The 21,389-nt window shown below is 44.9% G+C and overlaps 2 protein-coding genes and 1 non-coding gene across 3 annotated transcripts; 1 reads left to right on the top strand and 2 right to left on the bottom strand.

The window, feature by feature from the left end:
• Positions 1-1,056: 1,056 nt before the first annotated feature.
• Positions 1,057-10,898, bottom strand: LOC130520333 (NLR family CARD domain-containing protein 3-like; the record flags this gene model as incomplete). The annotated part of the gene is given in 10 exon segments (XM_057024047.1): positions 1,057-1,207; positions 1,739-1,912; positions 2,119-2,292; positions 4,119-4,221; positions 4,224-4,294; positions 5,228-7,055; positions 7,604-7,707; positions 8,539-8,652; positions 9,254-9,421; positions 9,908-10,898. Coding segments are annotated over 10 exon segments (2,895 nt in total), but the record flags the coding sequence as incomplete, so codon positions are not given.
• Positions 10,899-17,393: 6,495 nt separating this feature from the next.
• LOC130520332 (uncharacterized) lies at positions 17,394-19,163 on the bottom strand. The gene is made up of 3 exons (XM_057024046.1): positions 18,518-19,163; positions 18,349-18,420; positions 17,394-18,255 (listed from the first exon to the last, which is right to left on the bottom strand). The coding sequence occupies exons 1-3, from the start codon at positions 18,996-18,998 to the stop codon at positions 18,191-18,193; spliced, it is 618 nt and encodes a 205-aa protein (XP_056880026.1). The 5' UTR covers positions 18,999-19,163; the 3' UTR covers positions 17,394-18,190.
• Positions 19,164-20,506: 1,343 nt separating this feature from the next.
• LOC130520334 (5S ribosomal RNA) lies at positions 20,507-20,625 on the top strand. The gene has a single exon (XR_008948785.1). It is a non-coding gene; the product is annotated as a 5S ribosomal RNA (ribosomal RNA).
• The last annotated feature ends 764 nt before the right edge of the window (positions 20,626-21,389 follow it).

Below are 21,389 nucleotides of genomic sequence, written 5' to 3'. Positions count from 1 at the left end.
AAAGATTAAAAAGGGTTGGACCTAAGATTGACCCTTGGGGAACGACCACAACCTCCTATCTTTAGTATTGCTGCGCCAACTGGTGGTCTTTTGGGTTGAGGATAACGGTGATCTATATGTAGCTATATGTAGCTATAGCGTCATTGGCCTCCACTCCAGCCGCTCCTGGTAGTTCCTCAAAAACACTGAGTTTCTAGTGGATGCACAATCTGTGGAAGCCAACATAGAAACTTCTGAAGAGCCAAAGTTCTTGCAACAAAAATATAGTCCCCAATTAGGTTGTTTTGTTATCACACGACCCCGTCCCCATTATCTTAAGAGAATATAAAAGAATGAGTGGAGACAGAAGAGAGAATGAGACGTTTTTGGCGCGTGTCGCTCTTGATTTAGTGTTTATTTTTGCAGTAAACTTAAAGGAGGCCTTTAAGCTGATATTCCATTTTTGACATCTTTAAATTTACTGTATTAATGGGAGATTTATTTGGTCATTTTGCTTCTTTTTATTTCCTATTTCCCACATTTATTCATAGTTTTTATTAGATTGCAATAAATCCTATAACATTGAACAGACTGACTAAAGTCAAATGACCTGTGGTTCCCACCGATAGCCGTCATTCTGATGGGTTTTTGCTGGCTGCAGCTGAAATATTCCAATGCTCCATGTCACAGAGACAGTAAATACTAAACCCTAAAGATTCTGAAGGCATTCTGTAAAATAGTAACGTATAATACAGACATTTGAAGAGACAATTAAGAGAATGTTTTCATGCTTCTAAGAGTGGCCGAGGAGCCATTTAGAACTTTATAAAGATGCATTGTGTGATACCAGGAACTAATTTAACTTCAAGGCGAAGCTGCTTCTGCTTTGTCGACCATCGACTGATCTCCTGAAAGTCCACCAGCGCTTTTTAAAAACTGAATTTTTCATCTATGGAGGGAGTAGACGGCAGATGTTTCCACAGATGCTCTTCACCAGTGGTCAGTGAGTGATGCAGCAGATGAGCGGGAGTTGACTGGCTTCAACCAGCTACCGTCTCAATGTCCCAGCCCATAGTGTGGATTCTCTACGAGATCAGACAGCAGCTTCACTCCTGAATCCTGCAGCTGGTTCTCACCCAGGTCCAGAACGCTCAGATGGGAGGGATTGGACCTCAGCGCCGAGGCCAGAGAGCCACAGCTGATCTCTGATAACCTGCAGTTCCTTAATCTAAATAAAGAAGGGAAACTTTTATAAGGTTATAAGTGAAACCAGTATTAATCTGAAAGGTTAATCAAAGGCATGATCTGTAAATATTTAATTTAGTTACAGGTTGAAAAATGATAGTAATATGTAATTACCACAATTCCAACCTCTCAGGTTTGCACTGTTCCAAAGGAGAATATATATTGTTCTGGCCCTCACTCTTCCCAGGTTCTCCCACCTCTTTCCCTCCCATCTCATCATGGAGATCCATCTCACCTGTGGCTCATCTTTAAAGGCACAACCTGTCTTAGATGACTTCCTGTCCCCCTCACCATCTCCCTCCTCGTTGGCTGGTGTCTACCAGGCACCCTCACCTAGTTTTGTCTAATTTTGGTTACCATCTGTCGGCTTTTTCATTGTCCTTAAATCAATTTATCATGAATAAGTGGTCCCCGTGTGGCCCTCCCTCCTGAAGGAACTGGGCACAACACACACACTCAGAAAGTGTGAGGACCCTCGGATGGAATAATGGACATTTTTGAGAATGGTGTTTACCTCAGAGTTTCCAGTCGGCAGTTTGGAAAGTGGAGAAAACCACAGAGCAGCTTCACTCCTGAATCCTTCAGCTGGTTCTGACTCAGGTCCAGAACCCTCAGATGGGAGGGATTGGACCTCAGCGCCGAGGCCAGAGAGCCACAGCTGATCTCTGATAAACTGCAGTAGTCTAATCTGAAAAATGCAGGATGAGGTTATACGGTGCAGGTCTGCATGTTATCTGCGTCAGTACTAAACCTACGTTAGTTCTTAGTTGGGTCAGACCTGAATTCACGATATTACAAGGAATTTTTTTAATGTGGTGCATCACAGTAGTGTTGAGAACAGCCTCACTTCACCATCTTAGCAGCTGGTATATAGGTAGAAAAATGAAGACTGACCCGAGCGTCTCCAGTTTACAGTTTGGACTCTCCAGTCCAGAACAGAGCCGCTTCACTCCTGAATCCTGCAACGTGTTGACGCTCAGGTCCAGAACCCTCAGATGGGAGAGGTTGGACTTCAGAGCTGAGGCCACAGAATCACAGCTGGTCTCTGATAACCTGCAGCGACTTAGGCTAAAAGAACAATTATTTTGAGAGAAGACAAATAAAAATCAACATGTACCAGAGCAAAACACAGCTTACAAGCAACAAACCTCTGGTCCTGCACCGGCTTATCTGCCGTATGTTCCTATTTTGGGTTCTTTCAGGGCGGTTGGACAAGATCTACAGCGTATGTAAAGTGTGTGTGGGTCAAAATACCTTCCAAGTTTGTGAGACCACATTTCTCAATAGCACTCAACTCTTGTCAGGAGTTGGGACAAAGCGACCCACTCCTGATAGCTTGTGGGCGATGCTGCAGCGACCCTGCAATCCCTACACTCTCTGGTGAAACCAAATCAACGGTTTTAGACACTGCTGGATGCTGGAAGGGTGGCTATAGTCTGGACGCATTGTTCCCCTGACTGCACATTTCTCCAACAATGATTGGCAGCTGGTGTCACTTGTTCTCCAGATGAGAGAAGGAAAGAGAGCCCCCCCACAGTGTGTTTGATTGCCCCACTGCAAGCTCAATGCTGCCAGAAAACATTGCAGGAGCATCAATTCCCCTCAGGGCATCAACAAGGAGCTCAGGAAAAGGTGCAGCTGCCACCTACTAGAGACAAGCACACTGAGCTGAGATTCAAAGCCCTCTCCTCCCAAGAGAAGAGCTTGTTTGTTGGAGGCTCTTCTGGGCGATACCTGGTGCCACAGCTCCAGCTCAGCCCGTCTCTGGAGCTGAGGTGGAGCTTAGCAAGTTTCATGGTTCTCCACCACTTCCTCTCGCTGAGGACCTTCTCAGCTGGTGATTTCTGCTCCACCTTCCAAGTTGAGCAGGTGATACGTCTGCATTCCTGCCACCAGGGTCTCTGCAGAAAGAGTCTTCTCTACTGTTTTATATTAGATTGTAGAAAATTAGGATTTTTGGTTGATGTCTTAGATGTTGTTGACTAAGAGCAGGTTTTTCTTTAACATAGAAAGATTCGATGAGAAGAGCAAATGTATTATTTTGTGAGCTACTTCCACTACTATTATATACACATACTTCCATATTGTCTTAGATTGCAAGCTGCATTTATTGCATCGTTCATAGAAAGTCATATTTGTGAGGAGAAAAACTCAAATAAGGTCATTTTCCTTAATGACCATTACAAAAGAAGGAGGCGATGAACAAACAGATTTATATAAAAATGTGTGAAAACTTATGGATGGAAACCTTTTTAAAATGGTTGCATTGTGTAGAATCGGTGTAGAATCAACTTGTTGACTTCTGATTTGGACTCCAATGGAAGTGAGGTGCAACAATTGTGGATGCTGAAAGCTTCAGATCTTCATGAAGGTTTCTGTGGTTGGACTGACCTGCTGCCCCTTTAAGAGGGAGGCAGGTTTGGGCTTCTGGCTGGAATGAAGCCACCTCAGATGAGAATGACTGCAGGCTTTCGGTACCAAGGTTTAACAGGGCGCTCACTTCACACTTGGGCTTTTCTCTTTTTTCGGATGGCTTTTCTCAGGAGAGAAGGGGCATGGCACACTGCAGCAGCTTTCTTTTTGGGTTTTCTAGTTTTCCTTCTGATCTTTAAAAGACAGGAAGAACCATTTTTGATTGGTCTGAATGTTTGGGCGGTTTTGTGGCCAGCCTAAAAGAAAACAAGACAAATCTACAACTGATACTTCCTTTCTAGTCATTGATGACCATCCTCACATGGGACAGATTTCCACAACCAATTTAATACTGCAAATCTGTCCTGTGTGGTCTTTTTTCTGAGAACTGTAACACTACGTTTATAACAAAGATCAAACATGGAAACATTTATTGTCTAACTAGTTACACCTGGGAAAGTACTGGATCATCTCTGACTGACCTGAGCGTCTCCAGTCTGCAGTTTGGATGCATCATTGCAGAAGACAGTAACTTTACTGCATCATCTGTCAGGCTTTTGTTCCATCTTAAGCTCAGCTCCGTAGATGAGAAGGGTTTGACGTCATTGCTGAGGCCACAACTTCCCAATGAGTCGTTGAAAGAAAACTACCAGGCAGTCTGTTGTGTATGAAACAAAAATAGTGAGTCAAACTTTGGGATTTCTCATCAACTTATCTGAGAATCTACCTCAACACAAATGTAGCTCATTTCCTGGAAAAGCTAAATTCAACACCGTAGACGTAGAGCAACAGTTTGAACGACCATCAGATCTGAAATGCAACTGAATTATTCTTAACATTTGTCTTATTTTAGAACAGCTCATAATTACTCAATATTTAAAATGATTATAGCAAATGGTTTAAAGAAACGTGCATCTTTTTATCTGTCTATCGGCTCTTTGGATATTTTGCATTTCATCCAATTTGTACGATGGTGCGTCAAGTCTTAATTCAGCGATCCGATCGATGACATCAGAGTCTCTGGTTGCATCGATTGCCCTCAGCTTCTGTTATATCTGCCTGTTTTCCTTCAAATCATTTTCACTGCACCTTTTGTTGCTAGTGATGAAGTTGCCACCTAACGGGTGTGGAAAGGCTCAAACAACTTTGTGGGTCACATAAAGGCTCCAAACGGAACCGCCACGAAGACCTAAAACACCCATTCAAACCAACGAGGCCGGCTGTTTTTACGTTGAACAAATGAAGCAAAATAGTCACGTGTCATTAGTTAAAATGTGTTTTTCTGTCATTAGAATACGATGTATACAAACAAACAAAAGTTATTTAATGACATGACAGTAATTTCATGATAGTCAGTTAACTTGTGGCTCCTATTATTCCTGCCTTATGTTGGTTTGTCTGGATTGACCTTTGAACTTATATCCAGCCAGTGTTGAACATTTCTGGATGAACTGTTTTTGTTTTAAATTCATGGATGCTGCAATGGAGATAAAGAATTGAAGGAATGACCACTGGAGGGGGTATTGCTACCTGACATGATCCACTCGCTTGATTTAAACGCCGATGTCCAGCACCAAAAATCTTTACTTACTCGAACTTCCTGCAGTTCCTCACAGCTGGAATCAGGCGACGTCGTCCCTGCACTGAGGTGTTGTACTGCAGCAGGTCCAGCTCATCCAGAACCTCCTCTGACATCTGCAGCAGGTAGGCCAGAGCTGAACAGTGGATCACTAACAGTTCCCTCTTTGATTTCTTCCCTGACTTCAGGAACTCTTGGATCTCCTGATGGACTGACTGATCCTTCATCTCCATCAGACAGTGGAAGATGTTGATGCTTCTGTCTGGGGAGATTGCATCACTGTTCTCTTCCTTCAGGTTTTTGAGGACCTTCTTGATGGTTTCTGGGTGGCTGTCCGTCTGATCCAACAGTCCACCCAAGATCCTCTGATTGGACTCCAGAGAGAGACCATGAAGGAAGCGAACAAACAAGTCCAGGTGGCCATTTTCACTTTTGAGAGATTTCATTAGTGCTCTCATGAGGAAGTCATCAAGAGATGTGACTGGATTGTTATTTGTGAACAACCATGAAAACCAGGAAAAGGGTTTTGGTTTCAAATATTTTAGGAACTTATTTATAACCGCTGTGTCTTTCCTGGTGTAACGGTGGAACATGTAGACGGCAGCCAGAAACTCCTGAATGCTCAGATGAACAAAGCAGTAGACTGATTTCTGGAAGATCACACTCTCTCTCTTGAAGATCTCTGTACAAACTCCTGAGTACACCGACACCTCGGAGACGTCCAGTCCACATCGCTCCAGGTCTTCTGAGTAGAACATGATGTTTCCTTTCTCCAGGTGTTCAAACGCCAGCCGACCCAACTTCAGAAGGAGTTCTTTATCAGCCTCAGTCAGTTCCTCTGGTCTCTGCTTTCCTCCATACTTGTGCTTCTTCCTCTTTATCTGAACCCTCAGGAAGTGTGAGTAGAGGTCAGTCAGGGTTTTGGGCAGCTCTCCTCTCTGGTCTCTGGTCATCATGTCCTCCAGAACTATAGCAGTGATCCAGCAGAAAACTGGGATCAGACACATGATGTGGAGGCTCCTGGAGGCCTTGATGTGTGAGATGATTCTCTTGGACAGATCTTCATCACTGAACCTCCTCCTGAAGTACTCCTCCTTCTGGGAGTCAGTGAAGCCTCGTACTTCTGTGATCCTGTCAACACACGAGGGAGGAATCTGATGGGCTGCTGCAGGTCTGGAGGTGATCCAGATGAGAGCTGAGGGAAGCAGGTTCCCCTGGATGAGGTTCACCAGGAGCACGCCAACGGACGATACTTGTGTGACATCAGAGATGAGCTGATGCTTGTTGAAACCCAGTGAAAATCTGCTTTCATCCAGGCCATCAAAGATGAACAGAAGTTTCCAGACAGTCAGATCTTCTGCTCTGATCTTCTGTAATGTTGGATGGAAAACATGAAGCAGTGAGAGAAGACTGTGCCGCTCATCTCTGATCAAGTTCAGCTCCCTCCATGAGAGCGGAAGCACCAGACTGATGTCTTGGTTCTCCAAACCTTCTGCCCAGTCCAGACTGAACTTCTGCACTGAGAAGGTTTTTCCAACGCCGGCGACACCGTTGGTCAGAACCACTCTGATGTGTCTCTGTTGCTCAGATAAGACTTTGAAGATGTCCTGGCACTTGATTGGAGTGTCCTGGATGTTCTTCTTGGAGGTTCTCTCAAGCTGTCTCACCTCATGTTGTGTGTCCACCTCCTCACTTTGTCCCTCAGTGATGTAGAGCTCAGTGTAGATCGTGTTCAGCAGGGTTCCACTTCCTGCTTCATTAGTTCCTTCAGTCACATGTTCACATCTTCTCTTCAGACTGATCTTATGACCTTCTATCACCTTCTGCAGTTCACCACCCTCTAAAACAAACAATCTTTTAAATCCTTTTACAATTGTCATCTACAGCAGTAACACAGATGTCCTCAACTGGAAAATATTCTGTCATGTTTGAATGATAGAAGCAACAGTCGGGTAATGACCCATCTCACTGTCAGTTTGAAATGTTATGTCTTCTTATGTACACCTATTCTTTTATTTCATTGGGTTTCAATGTAATTTAGTCTATAACAACCATTTCCATGTCTTCCAAGAGTTTGCTTGGACTAAACAGCTGGTAAAAGCTGGATGATATTTAGAAAAACACATCAAACCTTCTCCAAACACATCATACTCAGCAGACCCATTGTCCTGTAAAGGTAACCTGTCTTCAGCTCTTTAACACTTTCCAGACCTAAATGACTAAATGTTGCTAAATACTGTCTAAGCATTTAGGAAGGTCTTCAGAGGGTTTGGTTCCAGTGGAACCAAACAAGAGCTCTCTGGATCTTCTCTTGCACATTGTAAATACACAAGTTGTTCCTTTATTCCGACCCAAAAGTATCTTATAAATACAAATGTACGAGCTTACGTGAGACGCTGTTGTTCAGGTCGGCGGTCTGCAGTTCAGTTCGCCATTTCTTTTCACCCTCGGGACAGGAGGAATCTCCAATGGAAGCAGACCGTTTCTGATAGCTGTCAAAAATGGGAATAGTGGTTATACATGTCTACTGGGCATTAGCAACGCCTAAGAAAGGCTGCGTTCACTTCTACTTTCAGTTTGTTCTGACAGTTGAAGATTGAATGAACACTGAGAAAAAAATATAAAGTTATTTACGTTCTAACAAGCTCGTTTAGTTGGAGAAAAGTGTATTTGATCTAAGTGTTTAGTGGCTTTTCTTCATTGTGAATTTATGTTAAAAATAAAAGTGCCAAATCAGGAATATAAACTCATAGAATAGAACAAAAGTTCTCCATTTATGCTCCAAATACAGTAGTCTGGTCTCTGAAACTGATCATTATATAGCACAGAGGTCACGCGTATTCAAAAGCTTATTTCAACCATTTAGAAATGACTGATATTGTTGTCTATGGGTTTATTAGAACCAGGAGCCTTATAAATAGACTTTTTAATGAATTTTCATGACATGTGGTGGAACAGTGTGACAGAACAAGCTGCACAGACCTGCCATGTCTTACCCATCCGTATCTAAATGGAGAGCTGGAGCACTCTGCAATGGTGGATATTGTTGGGAAACTTTAAAATATATGCCTAGGAATTTTTGTGAGATGATGTTAACCCATGTAGGAGAAATGACCAGTTAAAAACAGAAGCAATTTTCAGTTTTAAAAGATTTACCACACTAAAATTAACATGGGAGTTAATGGGAGCGAACGCCTGACATGTTGGTGCACCGTTTCATTAATTTCATTTTTCACGATAGTGGAGGCTAATACCCACAAAATGATGTTTTGTATGGTTGTGAAATGTTCTAAGGCAGAGTTACGTGGTTCAGAAAACCTTACTTTAAAGGTGAGCCTTGAGGTCCGATACCAAAGTTTAAAGGTTCGTATTTGGAGTGGTCACTCTTCAGGGACACACAGCTGGGCACTGTGGACTCTGCTCTGTCCCCGTCCATCCTGAGGAAACATCAGAAATAGTGATGAGACTGTGATGAAGGTAAATAATCTGTAGAGGTTGTAGCTGAATAATCCCAATTCACTGCATTTTTATCAAACAGGAACATTTCTAATCCATTCTGGTTAACAACTGAATCATTAAATCAATGATGTCTCTGTATCATTTTCATGTTTTCAGAGTTTAAGCTGCTTTTTTTAACTGTTCCCTGCAGTGAGAAAAGAACTGGCACCTTTTCCAGCCCCTCATCCTGCAGCACTGAATGTGCTCTAAAGTTCTTTCCAGAGCAAACGTCTCTGCACTTGCAGCAACATGTTGTAGTCATGGATCCGTGAGGAGAACCGGATACAGGAAACACCCCCACTTTGATCCCAAAACCCAACTGGTGGCCAACGGTGGTGCGGCAACGACGGGGACGCTGGTCCATCGGGCCGACAACACTGGTTTTCCACAGGCCAACATGGTGAAAGGACTGTGCCCCGTTTCATTTTAAGGACCTGACGAATTTCATTTTTCACAATAGTAGAGGCTAATACCCACAAAATGATGTTTTGTATAGTTGTGAAATGTTCTAAGGCAGAGTTGTGGTTCAGAAAACCTTACTTTAAAGGTGAGCCTTGAGGTCTGATACCGAAGTTTAAAGGTTCCCCTTTGGACTTGTCGCTCTTCATGGACACACAGCTGGGCACTACGGACTTTGCTCTCTCTTCCTTTTCCATCACACATTCGCTCATTTTTAAATGTGAGTCTAAATGGTTAAGCAGGAACAGTCTGCTGACACAGAAAAGAAGATTAAAGAACATGATTCTCAGCATGAAGACAAGCAGAGGTCTGTCCAATGACGTATTGTCGGCTCATTCACATCAAAATCTATTATATGATGTCCCCCTGTACATCATACAGGCCACATATATATTGGGGAAAAGTTTTGGGACATTTTAAAAGTTTACACCATGTTAAATATAAAATAGTTGTGGAAAAAATGTTTCTCCTGGGTGTTTCACAAGGTGCGGTGGCATTAGACGGACGCACACAAATACAAATGAAATCATTTTTTATCTGGTTATGGTTTACAAGAAAACCTAAATTCTTTCAAGATGTCAGTTCTCAACATTAAATTCAACAAATAAGATTAGAATGCATTCAAAACTAAACAGAAATACGTCATCACATCATCAAAGTGGGTCAAATGCAGCATCATCTTCTGTCATCTCAGACAGGATTCCAAGAAGAGGATCTTCATTTTCAACAACGCACCTTGACATCTCATCATGGCTCGTCTGTCAGATTACAAGCAGCTTTTTTTGATCAGGCGCATCATGTTTCTCACGAACACATGATGGTGCTGGAAAAAACATTTGTAGCCTGACCTAGAGGTCAAAACTCTGCATGGCGTGCACAGCTACTAGTTGCAGCTGGTGGTTGTGGCGGAGGAGATCCCAAACATATCTAGCAAACTTGTTTTGGAGCAGAGCTTGTCCACCACCTCTGACCCCACTCATCACAGAAGTCCCACCATATCCATGGCCAGGTGTGTTGGCAGCATTGGAGCCAGCCTCAGGAAAAAGGTGTGTCAATATCTCAGAAGTGATGCATCAAGTTGACACAACCCAACAGAAGTCAAGCAACCCAACATGCTGAATAGAATAGATGACACACAGCAAAGGGCAAAAAACACCCAATTCTGCTCAGACTGATCTTATCTGACCACATGTACAGGACCAAAAATATCAAAACACCATGGGTTTAGGTTTCCTTTCGTTTTCTTGACTGCTTCATTCAAAACAGAACACATTTCATAAACCCATAATAACAAATTCATATTCCACAAAGAACCAGTTGTTAAAACAATAAAATGGAATGCCTTGATCTCTCCCTCTTTCCATACTCTCCTTTTTTAAATAAAGGATTGATTGTCCCCCTGGTGGAGGGACAAAGAGAGGAGGCTAAAACTGTCGCGTTTGTGTCCCTCTTTCCGTGGATTTTTCCACTAACTGCAAATAATATTGTCGACTTATTGTGAGTATTAAAATGTGCTTCCTCAACCTCTAAAATGTTGGCTCAGGGTTAGCGGAAAACGCAGTTAGAGGAAACACGGTACAAAGTTTGATCATCCGTCACAACATTCCCGTCGACCAGCCGCAATGTGCGTCCGAAACACACGCACGCTCATTGCGCACACGCAGGTTATTAAGCCGCATCTCGCAGCGGAACATTGATTCGAGACGACAGCAGTGAAAGAACCAAATGCTACCTGAATATTAGAGGTTTTCCATCAGGGCTCGGTCACTCAGGATGGAGCCCGAAGTTGAGAACTTTCACTTTCGCTTCTTCTTCCTCTACACGTCACGTGTTTGTGGTTGGATCGCGTCATATCCAGCACAAGCGCCTCTCTTCAGAACAATTTGGTCCACGTTTTAACTGAAATATTGGGAAACAACTGGAGTTCGTCTGACAGATGTTCGTTTTTGGCTGCGGAATCAAACTGTGTCAACTTTTTGATCTATAGGATCCCCTCTGGTTCAAAGTGTCCCTATAGGATATTGACAGTACTGACCTTTTGGGGGCTGCACACACCTCTTAATGGTGACGGCACCAACGGAGCTGATCCAGTTGTCATCAGCTGGCCAGTCTGACTCCAGCTCATTAGGGGAAATTTGCTGATCTGGAGGAGAAGCTTTCAAAACTTGACGGGCTGGGGGAAAATGACTGTAATTTTGGAATCAGCATGCCAATTTTATTTTTAATCAGAATAATTTAGAATAATTTCAACAGGATATTTTCAAATTGTTCCCCAGTGTAACTTCACCTGAAATTGTGGACTCCAGAATATCACCATTAAATCCATTTAATCATTTAATAGCTGTGGAATTTCAGCCATGAGAAAAATATCTCTCCATCATGATTTCCAGAATTTTTCATCAATATCTGAGATTCTTCGAAAGCTTCGCTGGTGTTGGGTTTTTATTGCTTCTGCTTCATTTTCAGGCGCAATTCTTTTATTTTCAAATCAAATCAAATCATCTTTATTTGTAATGTCTGTTGTAGTCAAACTTGGTGCTATGCAGAATCCCAGGGCCTGATCCCTAACAATCAACAGGAAACTCTCCCCTTAACAGGAAGAAACCTTGAGCAGGACCAGGCTCATATGGGGGGGGGGGGGGGGGGGGGGCCTGCTGATAGGGGGGGGGTGGGAGAGAGAGGAGGAGAAGGGGGAGGACAGGTAGAGGAGAGACAAGGCAGACATCATTCAGTTCATTTTAAAACCCACTACATTATATATTCTGAATAGCTGGTGCTGGTAATCGGAAGGATAAAACTATTCTGTAAAAATGTATGTTTAGCTTTGTGAAATTGTGTCGTATAGGTCAAATAAGAAAACAAGATCAACTGCTGAACCAGTGCAATTTATTTTTAACGTGTTAATCTCCACAAAGAAAGAAAAACCACAAACAACAAGTTTATAGTGGTCCAGTAATGCGCTCTAGTCATACACCAGTACAGTTAACAATAACTCATGTTTTCCACCTGCTTTTCCATCTTCAGTGGGAATAATCCAGTGCGTTCTGGGCTTGAACAAAGGTATTAAAGAGCTGGCTGAATGTCTGAGGTGACTGAAGGACACACTTGGGCTTTTCTCAATAGAGAAGGGGCATGGCACAGTGCAGCAGGTTCTCATCTTAAAATTTACTGTATTCATGGGAGTTTTATTTGGTCATTTTGCTTCATTTTATTTCCTATTTCCCACATTTATTATTTGTTTTTATTAGATTGCAATAAATCCTATAACATTGAACAGACTGACTAATTGAAGAGACAATTAAGAGAATGTTTTAATGCTTCTAAGAGTGGCCGAGGAGCCATTTAGAACTTTATAAAGATGCATTGTGTGATACCAGGAACTAATTTAACTTCAAGGGGAAGCTGCTTCTGCTCTGTCGACCATCGACTGATCTCCTGAAAGTCCACCAGCGCTTTTTAAAAACTGAATTTTTCATCTATGGACGGAGTAGACGGCAGATGTTTCCACAGATGCTCTTCACCAGTGGTCAGTGAGTGATGCAGCAGATGAGCGGGAGTTGACTGGCTTCAACCAGCTACCGTCTCAATGTCTCCAGCCCATAGTGTGGATTCTCTACGACAGGGGTGGGGCGGCCTCCGGGCCATATACGGCCTACGAGACCATTTCTACCGGCCATTTCAACGCAATAAGATTTTTAGATTTTATATGTGCACTTATACAGTGGGACCGTTCGCTAAACTCCGCGAGCTGCGAGTAGCAGCGGTAGCGTATTTTTGCCTTTCGTATCGTGAAATTTCTTTCGTAACAAGATGAAATATTTTCCCGTTTTCTGAGATAAAACAGACGGTTATGTTATGTCCGAGTCAAGGTCAGGGTCAGTGAACACAGCATGTGATGTACGTAGTGGGCTGGACTGATTGACACGGACGAATAATGCCTAGCGAAACACGCTAAACTCTATGAGTTGAAAGGACAGATGAGTTTGGATAAAATTAACGCTCTTCGCCGGAGTTTGGAGGCTCAACAAGCAGCTTTCACACGACCATGTACCGAATATTACGCGTGCAAGTTTTGTGGTGAGTGAATTAATAGCCACGAAGCTGAAACCTCACGCCGAAGGAGAGTTCGTGAACGCGCCTCGTAGCCGCCGCTGAGGCGCTCGCGCCGTACAAAGTAAAATTGTTTCAAAGCGTGAATTTGTTTTCGTGAATAACTACTGAACTAAGACATATATTGTTATGATTCCAGTGGCTAACGGTATGTTTTTATGGTCAAGGAATCTAAATATGTAGTCAAAGTATATGTGGGACTAATATTTATGGTGGAAATCACAATATGCCAGGAATTGTTGCGCTTGGCGGAGGTCTGTGCTCTCCGAGTGCTTTCTAGTTGTTGTTGTTATTATTATTGTCTATCTTTCTTCATTTATTTTCTTGATTATCTTGTTGTATTGCAGTTTTTGTGAGTAGAGGCCTCGAACAGGCCCTTACGGGTCTCTTGCCTCAACTCTGCACCTCTTTTTTTTTATTGTTTTGTATGATCATGAAAACATATTTTACTTGTTTGTCATTTTATTCTATTGTTTTGGTGATTTTATATGCATGTGTGCTAAATAAATAATTCAAACTCAAATGCAGCGATCATGAGACTTAGTAACACAGTGGTTATAGACTTTTTTTTGTCTTTTTTTGCATCCCTACGTATGTTTTCATAATAGTATGGCCCTCGGAGGACTTTATAAAAATTGAAATGGCCCTCGATATGAAAAAGGTTCCCCACCCCTGCTCTAAAGTCAGGCATCCTAAAGGTGGATGTTTTCTGAGGCCTGGAGGCTTTAAAGTGGCGCTTTTACCCACTTGTCCTCGTTCTTTTGGAAACTTGATCCAAAAACCTTTTCTGGAGCTTCATGTTCTGCTTTTTTGAAGGAATGAAATGGTTTCATCAGCGCTGCCGGGGGCTGAGCAGGCTTCATAAATCTGAAGCTCTGAGATCCTTTAAAGATCTCCTGGAATCAGCAGATGGGGGTTTGATCAAAAACTGTAAGAATCAGTCAAGCTATCAAATCTTGACTCAGTCCAAGCGTGAACCAGTCCATCCAGAGCTGATTATGGCTCAGCCAGGAGGAAAGCACGGCCTGGGGGGGTTCATATGGAGCAGGCCCACTCTGGCTCTATTGCTACTGAAAACAGCCCTTCAGCACAGCAGCCTGGAATACAGTTCTGGAGAACACCTGTTCCCAACAGAACCTGTTTAAAACGGGACCAGTAAAGATGCCCGGCGTGACCACGACCACGGGGAGAGAGGGGGGGGCAGAGACAGGCGGTAACGCCGCTGCCCACCGATTCACCTGGAAACAACAAAAACCCCAGCAGCTTGGACCCAATATGGCAGCGTGTTCCTCAGAAACGCTCCTCAAACTCTCCCCACAGCTTCATTGCTAAACAGGATTTGGGTTTTTTTGTCCGTGCTAAATGGAAAGTGTTTGTCCTTTGGTGGTCCAACAGGACCACGATTTGGATGGATGGATGATTTGATGTTATTGAGAATAAAAACAGCTGAAAATGGAAGCGGAGATGTTTCAGAGCACCAGAGTTCAGAAAGAGTTTCTAATCAAACACCGCCTGTTTGGAATGATGAATGGATGAATTTTTATCTAATTTAGACTAATTTTAACATCCTTTATGCCAGTTCCATAGAGCACACACACACACACACTAGCAAAGATGATATCCAAACAGCCAAATAAATGGGAGTCAAAAGAAATCATTTAAAGCTCATATGTCAGAGTCAAGGTCGAGGGTTTTCTATGGCCCCCGGGATGATATTGATTTATTATTAGAACCGGCCCGCAGGCCGCAGATGTTTTACACAGGCCAATACTACATTTCCCACAATGCAACGGTGACAGTCTGAGCGGGAGGCGGCTTCATTTCATTATTTATCAGTAGTCATTAGCATAACAGCAAAAGTTAACGTTCAGATCCCCATAAAATGGCAAAAGGAAGGTGGACACTGAGAACCGGGGGTTCAAACAAGGTGGGAGTGGGAGCACATGTTCACGGAGGCAGCTGGGAAACCTGGGTGTCTTCTGAGTGGAGAAAGGGTGGCGGTAATGAAAGAATATCATCTGAGACGCCATCATGAAGCTAAACACAGCCGATCTGTCTCTGAGCTTTGTCCTCCACACGCTTTTTGGTGGCCTCCAGCTCCCTCTGGAAAAACTCTGACGTGGCAAATTGTTCAAAGGGCATTCTGGGGTCAGAGAGTCCCTCAGCAGCATAAGTCTGATGCACCTTCCTTGAGCAGTAGAAGTAGCGAACAGGACCCTGCTGATAGAAAAAGTGGATGGAAGATCCACCCGTCCCATACGGAGACTTGGGCTGTCCACAGGCCAGACAGGGTTTCGTCTGTCTCATCTTCTGCTCTGGTCGCTGCTGCTGCTGCTCCATCTCTAGAATTCTCTGCACAATTTTTTCAATGGAATCCTGCGTCAGAGGCGTGGGCAGGGCGGCTGTGGGAGGAGTGACAACAGCCGTCTCCATGGTGACGACAGGAACGCTGGTTGTTTTGCTCCCCTCTGTCAAGGAGTACCACAGCTGTTGAGTCTCCAGGAGCTTCTCTGGGCTGGTGTTCAGAGAAGAACTGGTGTTCAACAGCTTTGCCAGATGCTTCACATAGCGGGATATGTGAAACCTGGTTGTGGGGCGGAGCAAGCTGTTCGGATCGGCCGCAGACCGATGGACCGTGTCTGCGTAGTCTCGATCCACAAGCCTCAGGATGTCCTTGTCCCCATGATGATACTGCAGCAAACTATCAATAGCGTCTTTCATGGGAAGAGTCCAGCGTGTGTGGTCCAAGACAAACACTCCACCACCAGTCTTCATGGGTCCAGTGCGGGCGCTCCTCGGCGAGGACTTCAGCGGCAGGGGCAAAGCTCCAGAGACGTCTGGAACACAAACAAAAGCAATAATGCATCCTTAGTAACTCATATTATCGCCATATGGGCTATTGAGAAAACACATTAATATCCATCCCTTAATAACAGAAAGTGTAATATTTAACACATCAAAAGATTGAGATACACTGACCACAACCTAACTAAATCTATTTATTTTCAATCATTCGAAGGCCTTAATTCCAACATGGCGCTCTGAAAAACCCGATTATCGTTGACCCGCCCACTGATCTTTCAGGATCCTGGTCATCCTCTGCTGGAATCTCCTTTACACGTCCAGCAGCAGAGAGATGGAAGCTGACAGGTGGCGCAGGGGGAAGCGACGGCACAGCAGTCGCTGTTGCCCCGCTGGAGGAAGGTGTTGCCCCAGGAGCATCGTCTGGAGCGGGAGGGGGCACAAGAGCCGAAGGCGGATCCCTCTTCTGCATTTTGTGTTTGTCCCAGTCCAGAGGGAGCGGACGGCAGCCCGGTTCTCTGGACTCCAGCCCAAACCTTTCTCCAGCGTCTCTGTCAGAGAGGCGGAACGCAGGGCACTTGTCTTGTCCCGTCACTGCCATGGAAGCAGAGTTCAACTCCCACATTGAGGCAGGGTCAAAGACAGCAGGGAGGACGGCGCCGGGCTTCTTCATGTCTACCGGTCGCTGAAAGTTCCACCGCACAACGCCGGTCATGGCCTGGGCCTGGAACAGTTCAGGGGAGACCTGCGTACCCGTGACCCACTGGGCCTGCTGGAAATGGTAGCCCTCCTGCTGAGATGTACCACGGACAGGGATCCAGACGGGGACTTTGGCACCTTCGCCCGCTACGTGGTTTAGCTGAAGGGTCCCTCCGTCCCTGTACATTATCCCCTCAGACAGTTCTGGGTCACTGAGGCAACCACGGAGGATGTGAACCCTCTGAACGCGCCACGTCTTCAGCATGGATAGGGTTAGGGTTAGCATGGAGCATTTTTCAGTTTGAATGACGGCAAACAAAGAAGATGGCTGATCTCACCTGTCCATCCAGTGGTAGCCGGCCTTTTCCACCCCAGCGTGGCTGTACCTCTGGGCCATTCCTTGCTACATCGGATGCAGGGACCTTTCTGTCTCAGCCTGAACCATCACCCAGGACACAATGAGCCAGTTCTCATTCATCACTGCGAAACTGGACATGGCTCCAGATGCCAGTGTCACCTTCCTCGCCATCTTCCTCGTGTGGTCCCACATGAAAACCTGCCCCAACGTGCCCTGGAGGAGCTTGGTCAGAGACGGCTGTTGATGCTTGAACTCATCCAGCAGGCAGTCAGTCAGGTAGAATCCGGACACAGACACCCCACCCCAACCTTCTTGGTCCTCGTATGACCCGAAAGCACGTGGCCGATCTTCCATCCTCACGTACTGGCCGATGGTTCTCTGTCCGTACGCCCCAGCCTCGGCCTCCCTGACGTTCTGTACGGCGTGCAGATATGCCAGGTGAGCTCGTTCATACTTGAGGTGCATGAGCTCATTCACCTGGTTCGCCATATCGGTCGGTGACTTGCCAGAACGCCGCAGTTCATCCATTACCGACTTGCACGCAGCCTTCTTGTAAGTCAGGAATGCAGGCAAAAGGTTAGTAAAGCGCACGGGCAGCTTCTCCACCCATGGAGGGTTGTCAGGACCAGTTCCTGCGACAGGCCTTGCAGCAGAGTCGCGAGGAAAAGATCAAATAATGGTCTCATTCACACCAATTGAAATGACAATGTTAATCAGCGCTCTCGAGGCCGAGCAGGAGGAGCATTGTGACTCGGTCAACAAACATGCATTCGCGTGTTCGTACCCCGTGCATCCAAACTGTTTTTCAACGAAGCATCAAAGAGAACAAAAACAAACACTTACCCTCCTCCTCATAGTCAATATCAGTTCATCATTGCACGGATCAATTCATAGTCCTCACGACGGTTATTATCACACCAACATATGAAGAGTAATATTAAAGGAACTCGGCCGGAACATCAAGAACACAAAAATAATAAGATAAGTTTCAGATTTGGAGAGGAATTCTTCATGGAAAGGAACGGAACTCCAGCTCTGAAACCTATTTTTCAGAAACCTGTCTTTGCTCCTGGTGGCACTCTCGGCAGGGCGGCTGCTGCTACTGGCATAGCATCTGCACACAGATGAAAAGAAAAACAATTGAAATCAGATACGGCATGGACTTTGTTTGTCTGACATGAAATAAATGTGGTAACGGTGTATTTACAGCTCTGGACTTGCAGATCAGAGTTATGGATGCTCAGCATCTCCCTTTCCATCTCCACGTCCTCCTCCATGGCTGTGTTAAAGACAAAAATACCGGCTACAGGTTATTAGTAGAAAAGAAAAAAACCTTTTCCCAAAGTTGAACTTGTCACATGAAGGAATGAGCATACCCAGGGGCTCAGCTGGGGCCTTCATGGGATGCTCAGCAGGTGTGGAAGATGTGGTGGGCTGCTGCCTCTTCAGCAGGTTCTGCTGCAACCTGGACATTCGTGTACCTGGAACGCAGCGCCTGCCTATGACAAAATCAGCATAGCCATCACCTCTGCTGTCCCAGATCTCCTTCCACGTGCTCTTGGCTCGGGCACCAAATCCAACCAGCTGGTCGTCTTCAGATGAGGCAGTCACTCCATCCCCTCTTCCGGCCTCATAAGTGAGGAGAGCCTGGATTTCTTGGAAACTGAGGGCATAACTCACAAATGACTGGAGGCTGTCCTTACTGTGGCTGTCAGCCATACAGAGACCTGCTGCCTCCTCGCTCTGCACGTTCTTGATCAGATACACGGTGGATCCTACGTCATTCTGCAAAAGCCATCTGAATGACTTCCCTTTATATTTACCAAACTGCAGGACATAGTCTCCCACCACCTCCATCTTATCTGAGGGATCCCCCCTCTTTGTCGGATGACGGCCAAAGCGTTCTGCCGTACGAGGTCCTCCCTCATGGCCGCAGACTTGTCCTGAGGAGTGGAACTCACCCGTTTGGCTTCATCAGATGGCTCCTGGAGGAGAAACCCAAGAGGCCCCTTGAGGAACACGACCCAAAGTTTCCCAGGGAAAAAGGTGAATTGCTTCTGCATGTTGAGCTGACATAAAGGAAAAATGTCTATTAATTTTCTCATTTTTATTAGACACTCATAAAACAGTTCCACCCATTTTTCAAATCACACCTGATAAATGTGATCAAAGGAATCTTAGGCCAGTAAAAGATAAAGTGTGGTACCATGCGTAAAGCTCTGTGTGTGTGTGTGTGTGTGTGTGTGTGTGTGTGTGTGTGTGTGTATGTTTGTGAGTGTGCGCACACATGCAATTATCATGTAGGTGTGAAAGTGTAAGATCAAGGTTGTTGGGGTGTCGATTCAGGAGTTCAGAAGGTCAGTACCTGGTGTGGCTAGTGAGGAAAAGACTGGAAAGTGATGGTGTGTGTGTGTGTGTGTAGGTGTGTGTGTGTCTGTGTGTGTGTCTGTGTGTGTGTGTGTGTGTGTGTGTGAGAGAACATGTTGGGGGGGGGGGGCAGGAGGACAGTATCCCCTCTCAAAGACATTGGAAACAAAAACACACATTTGATGTCATAAAATTTAATACTACCACTACTAATATTACTACTAATAATAATTATAGTAATAATAATAATAATACCGAGATTTCAGTGCCACGACAAGTAAATCGGTTACAGTACTTGAATATAAAATATGAACAAGTTCATTCATCACTATCGTGTAATTTAATTTATGAAAAACTAGCTTGACAAGATATGAGTATATTGTAGCATGACAAATACAGTACATTATAATTTAGGGCCAGTTATAACACGTTCCTTGCTAATTTAGGACAAAATTGACCACAGCCTATGCACAATTACGAAAAGTTTCCTCATTAATTTAGTAGGAAATCAAGCCCAAACTTACCTTCAGCGAAGTTTACCAAAGAATGAACCAAGAATGGCCGATCCTCCGGAGAGGAGCCGCTCTTCATAGAAACGGCAGAACAGCGCCACGGGATGATAGCGGCCGGAAATATATTGCGTCCGTAGTGGTTTAGCACTACCATTGAAAATGAATGGGAAACGGTTTTGGGCCCTTTAGCTCCCGGCCATGGCACATTGCTTTTAACTTGATTTCATTTATCGGAGTTGAATCTTGTTTGATTTTTTTGAAGGCGTTTCACCTCTCATCCAAGAGCCGATCTACGCAGATTTGATGATATGACGCTCATAGGCTATATAGCCTTTTCTTTTTGGGGGGAATGGATTGGAGGCTGCTCCAACATTGAGGTTTGGACTGTGACAAAGCAAAATGGACAACCTCCACCAGAATAAGTGTTTCAAGAAAATAAGTTTGAGTGTATTAACTTCAAAAGGCCATTTTCTTGCGCCTGCTCTCGCTTACGGCCATACCACCCTGAGAACGCCCGATCTCGTCCGATCTCGGAAGCTAAGCAGGGTCGGGCCTGGTTAGTACTTGGATGGGAGACCGCCTGGGAATACCAGGTGCTGTAAGCTTTTTGCACTCTTCCACTGGGTCAGCAGAGGCCGCCAGTGTTCCTGATAATTATCCAGCCAGATGTAATTCACTTCTTAAGTACTTCTAACATTGAGATTTAATGTTGCACTATTGTACATCGTTTGAGATTTAATATTTTATGAGTGTGTGTGTGTGTGTGTGTTTAAATAAAATTGAATTTCCCACTTTGGTCCACACTATTGTCAACATTTCTGTCTTCAAAAAAAAGCCAACTCAAGGCGGCAGATTCCTGAATTGAAAACAATATCTAAAGAACTCAAGTATCATACTAACAACACTAATATTCCATCTGTCTATCCCCAACTGAATTAACTCCACACCTATCTCATCAGATTATTTGTAACAGAATAAGCAGATAACGTAGCATTTCCCTGTTCATAGGCTGTGAGCGGCCGACTACAGACGGGGCTCCCGCTTTGAGTGGCTGACTACAGACGGGCCTCCCGCTGTGGGCGGCCGACTACAGACGGGGCTCCCGCTTTGAGCGGCCCACTACAGACGGGGCTCCCGCTATGAGCGGCCCACTACAGATGGGGCTCCCGCTATGAGCGGCCGACTATAGACGGGGCTCCCGCAGTGAGCGGCCCACTACAAACGGGGCTCCTGATATGAGCGGCCCACTACAGACGGGGCTCCCGCGATGAGCGGCCGACTACAGACGGGGCTCCCGCAGTGAGCGGCCGACTACAGATGGGGCTCCCGCTATGAGCGGCCCACTACAGACGGGGCTCCCGCTGTGAGC

Source organism: Takifugu flavidus, unplaced genomic scaffold (genome assembly GCF_003711565.1).
Source record: "Takifugu flavidus isolate HTHZ2018 unplaced genomic scaffold, ASM371156v2 ctg346, whole genome shotgun sequence".
Taxonomy (NCBI): Eukaryota; Metazoa; Chordata; class Actinopteri; order Tetraodontiformes; family Tetraodontidae; genus Takifugu; species Takifugu flavidus.
Note: the sequence above shows the minus strand (reverse complement) of the source record. Positions and strands in the feature narration are given on the sequence as shown.

Excerpts from the sequence above, each read along its gene's own strand:
- LOC130520332 (XM_057024046.1), bottom strand. The coding sequence starts at position 18,998 with ATGGAGGTGGTGGGAGACTATGTCCTGCAGTTTGGTAAATATAAAGGG. Across the intron at positions 18,421-18,517 it reads GGCCCCAGCTGAGCCCCTGG|CCATGGAGGAGGACGTGGAG; the intron begins GTATGCTCATTC and ends TCTTTAACACAG. Across the intron at positions 18,256-18,348 it reads TGATCTGCAAGTCCAGAGCT|ATGCTATGCCAGTAGCAGCA; the intron begins GTAAATACACCG and ends ATCTGTGTGCAG.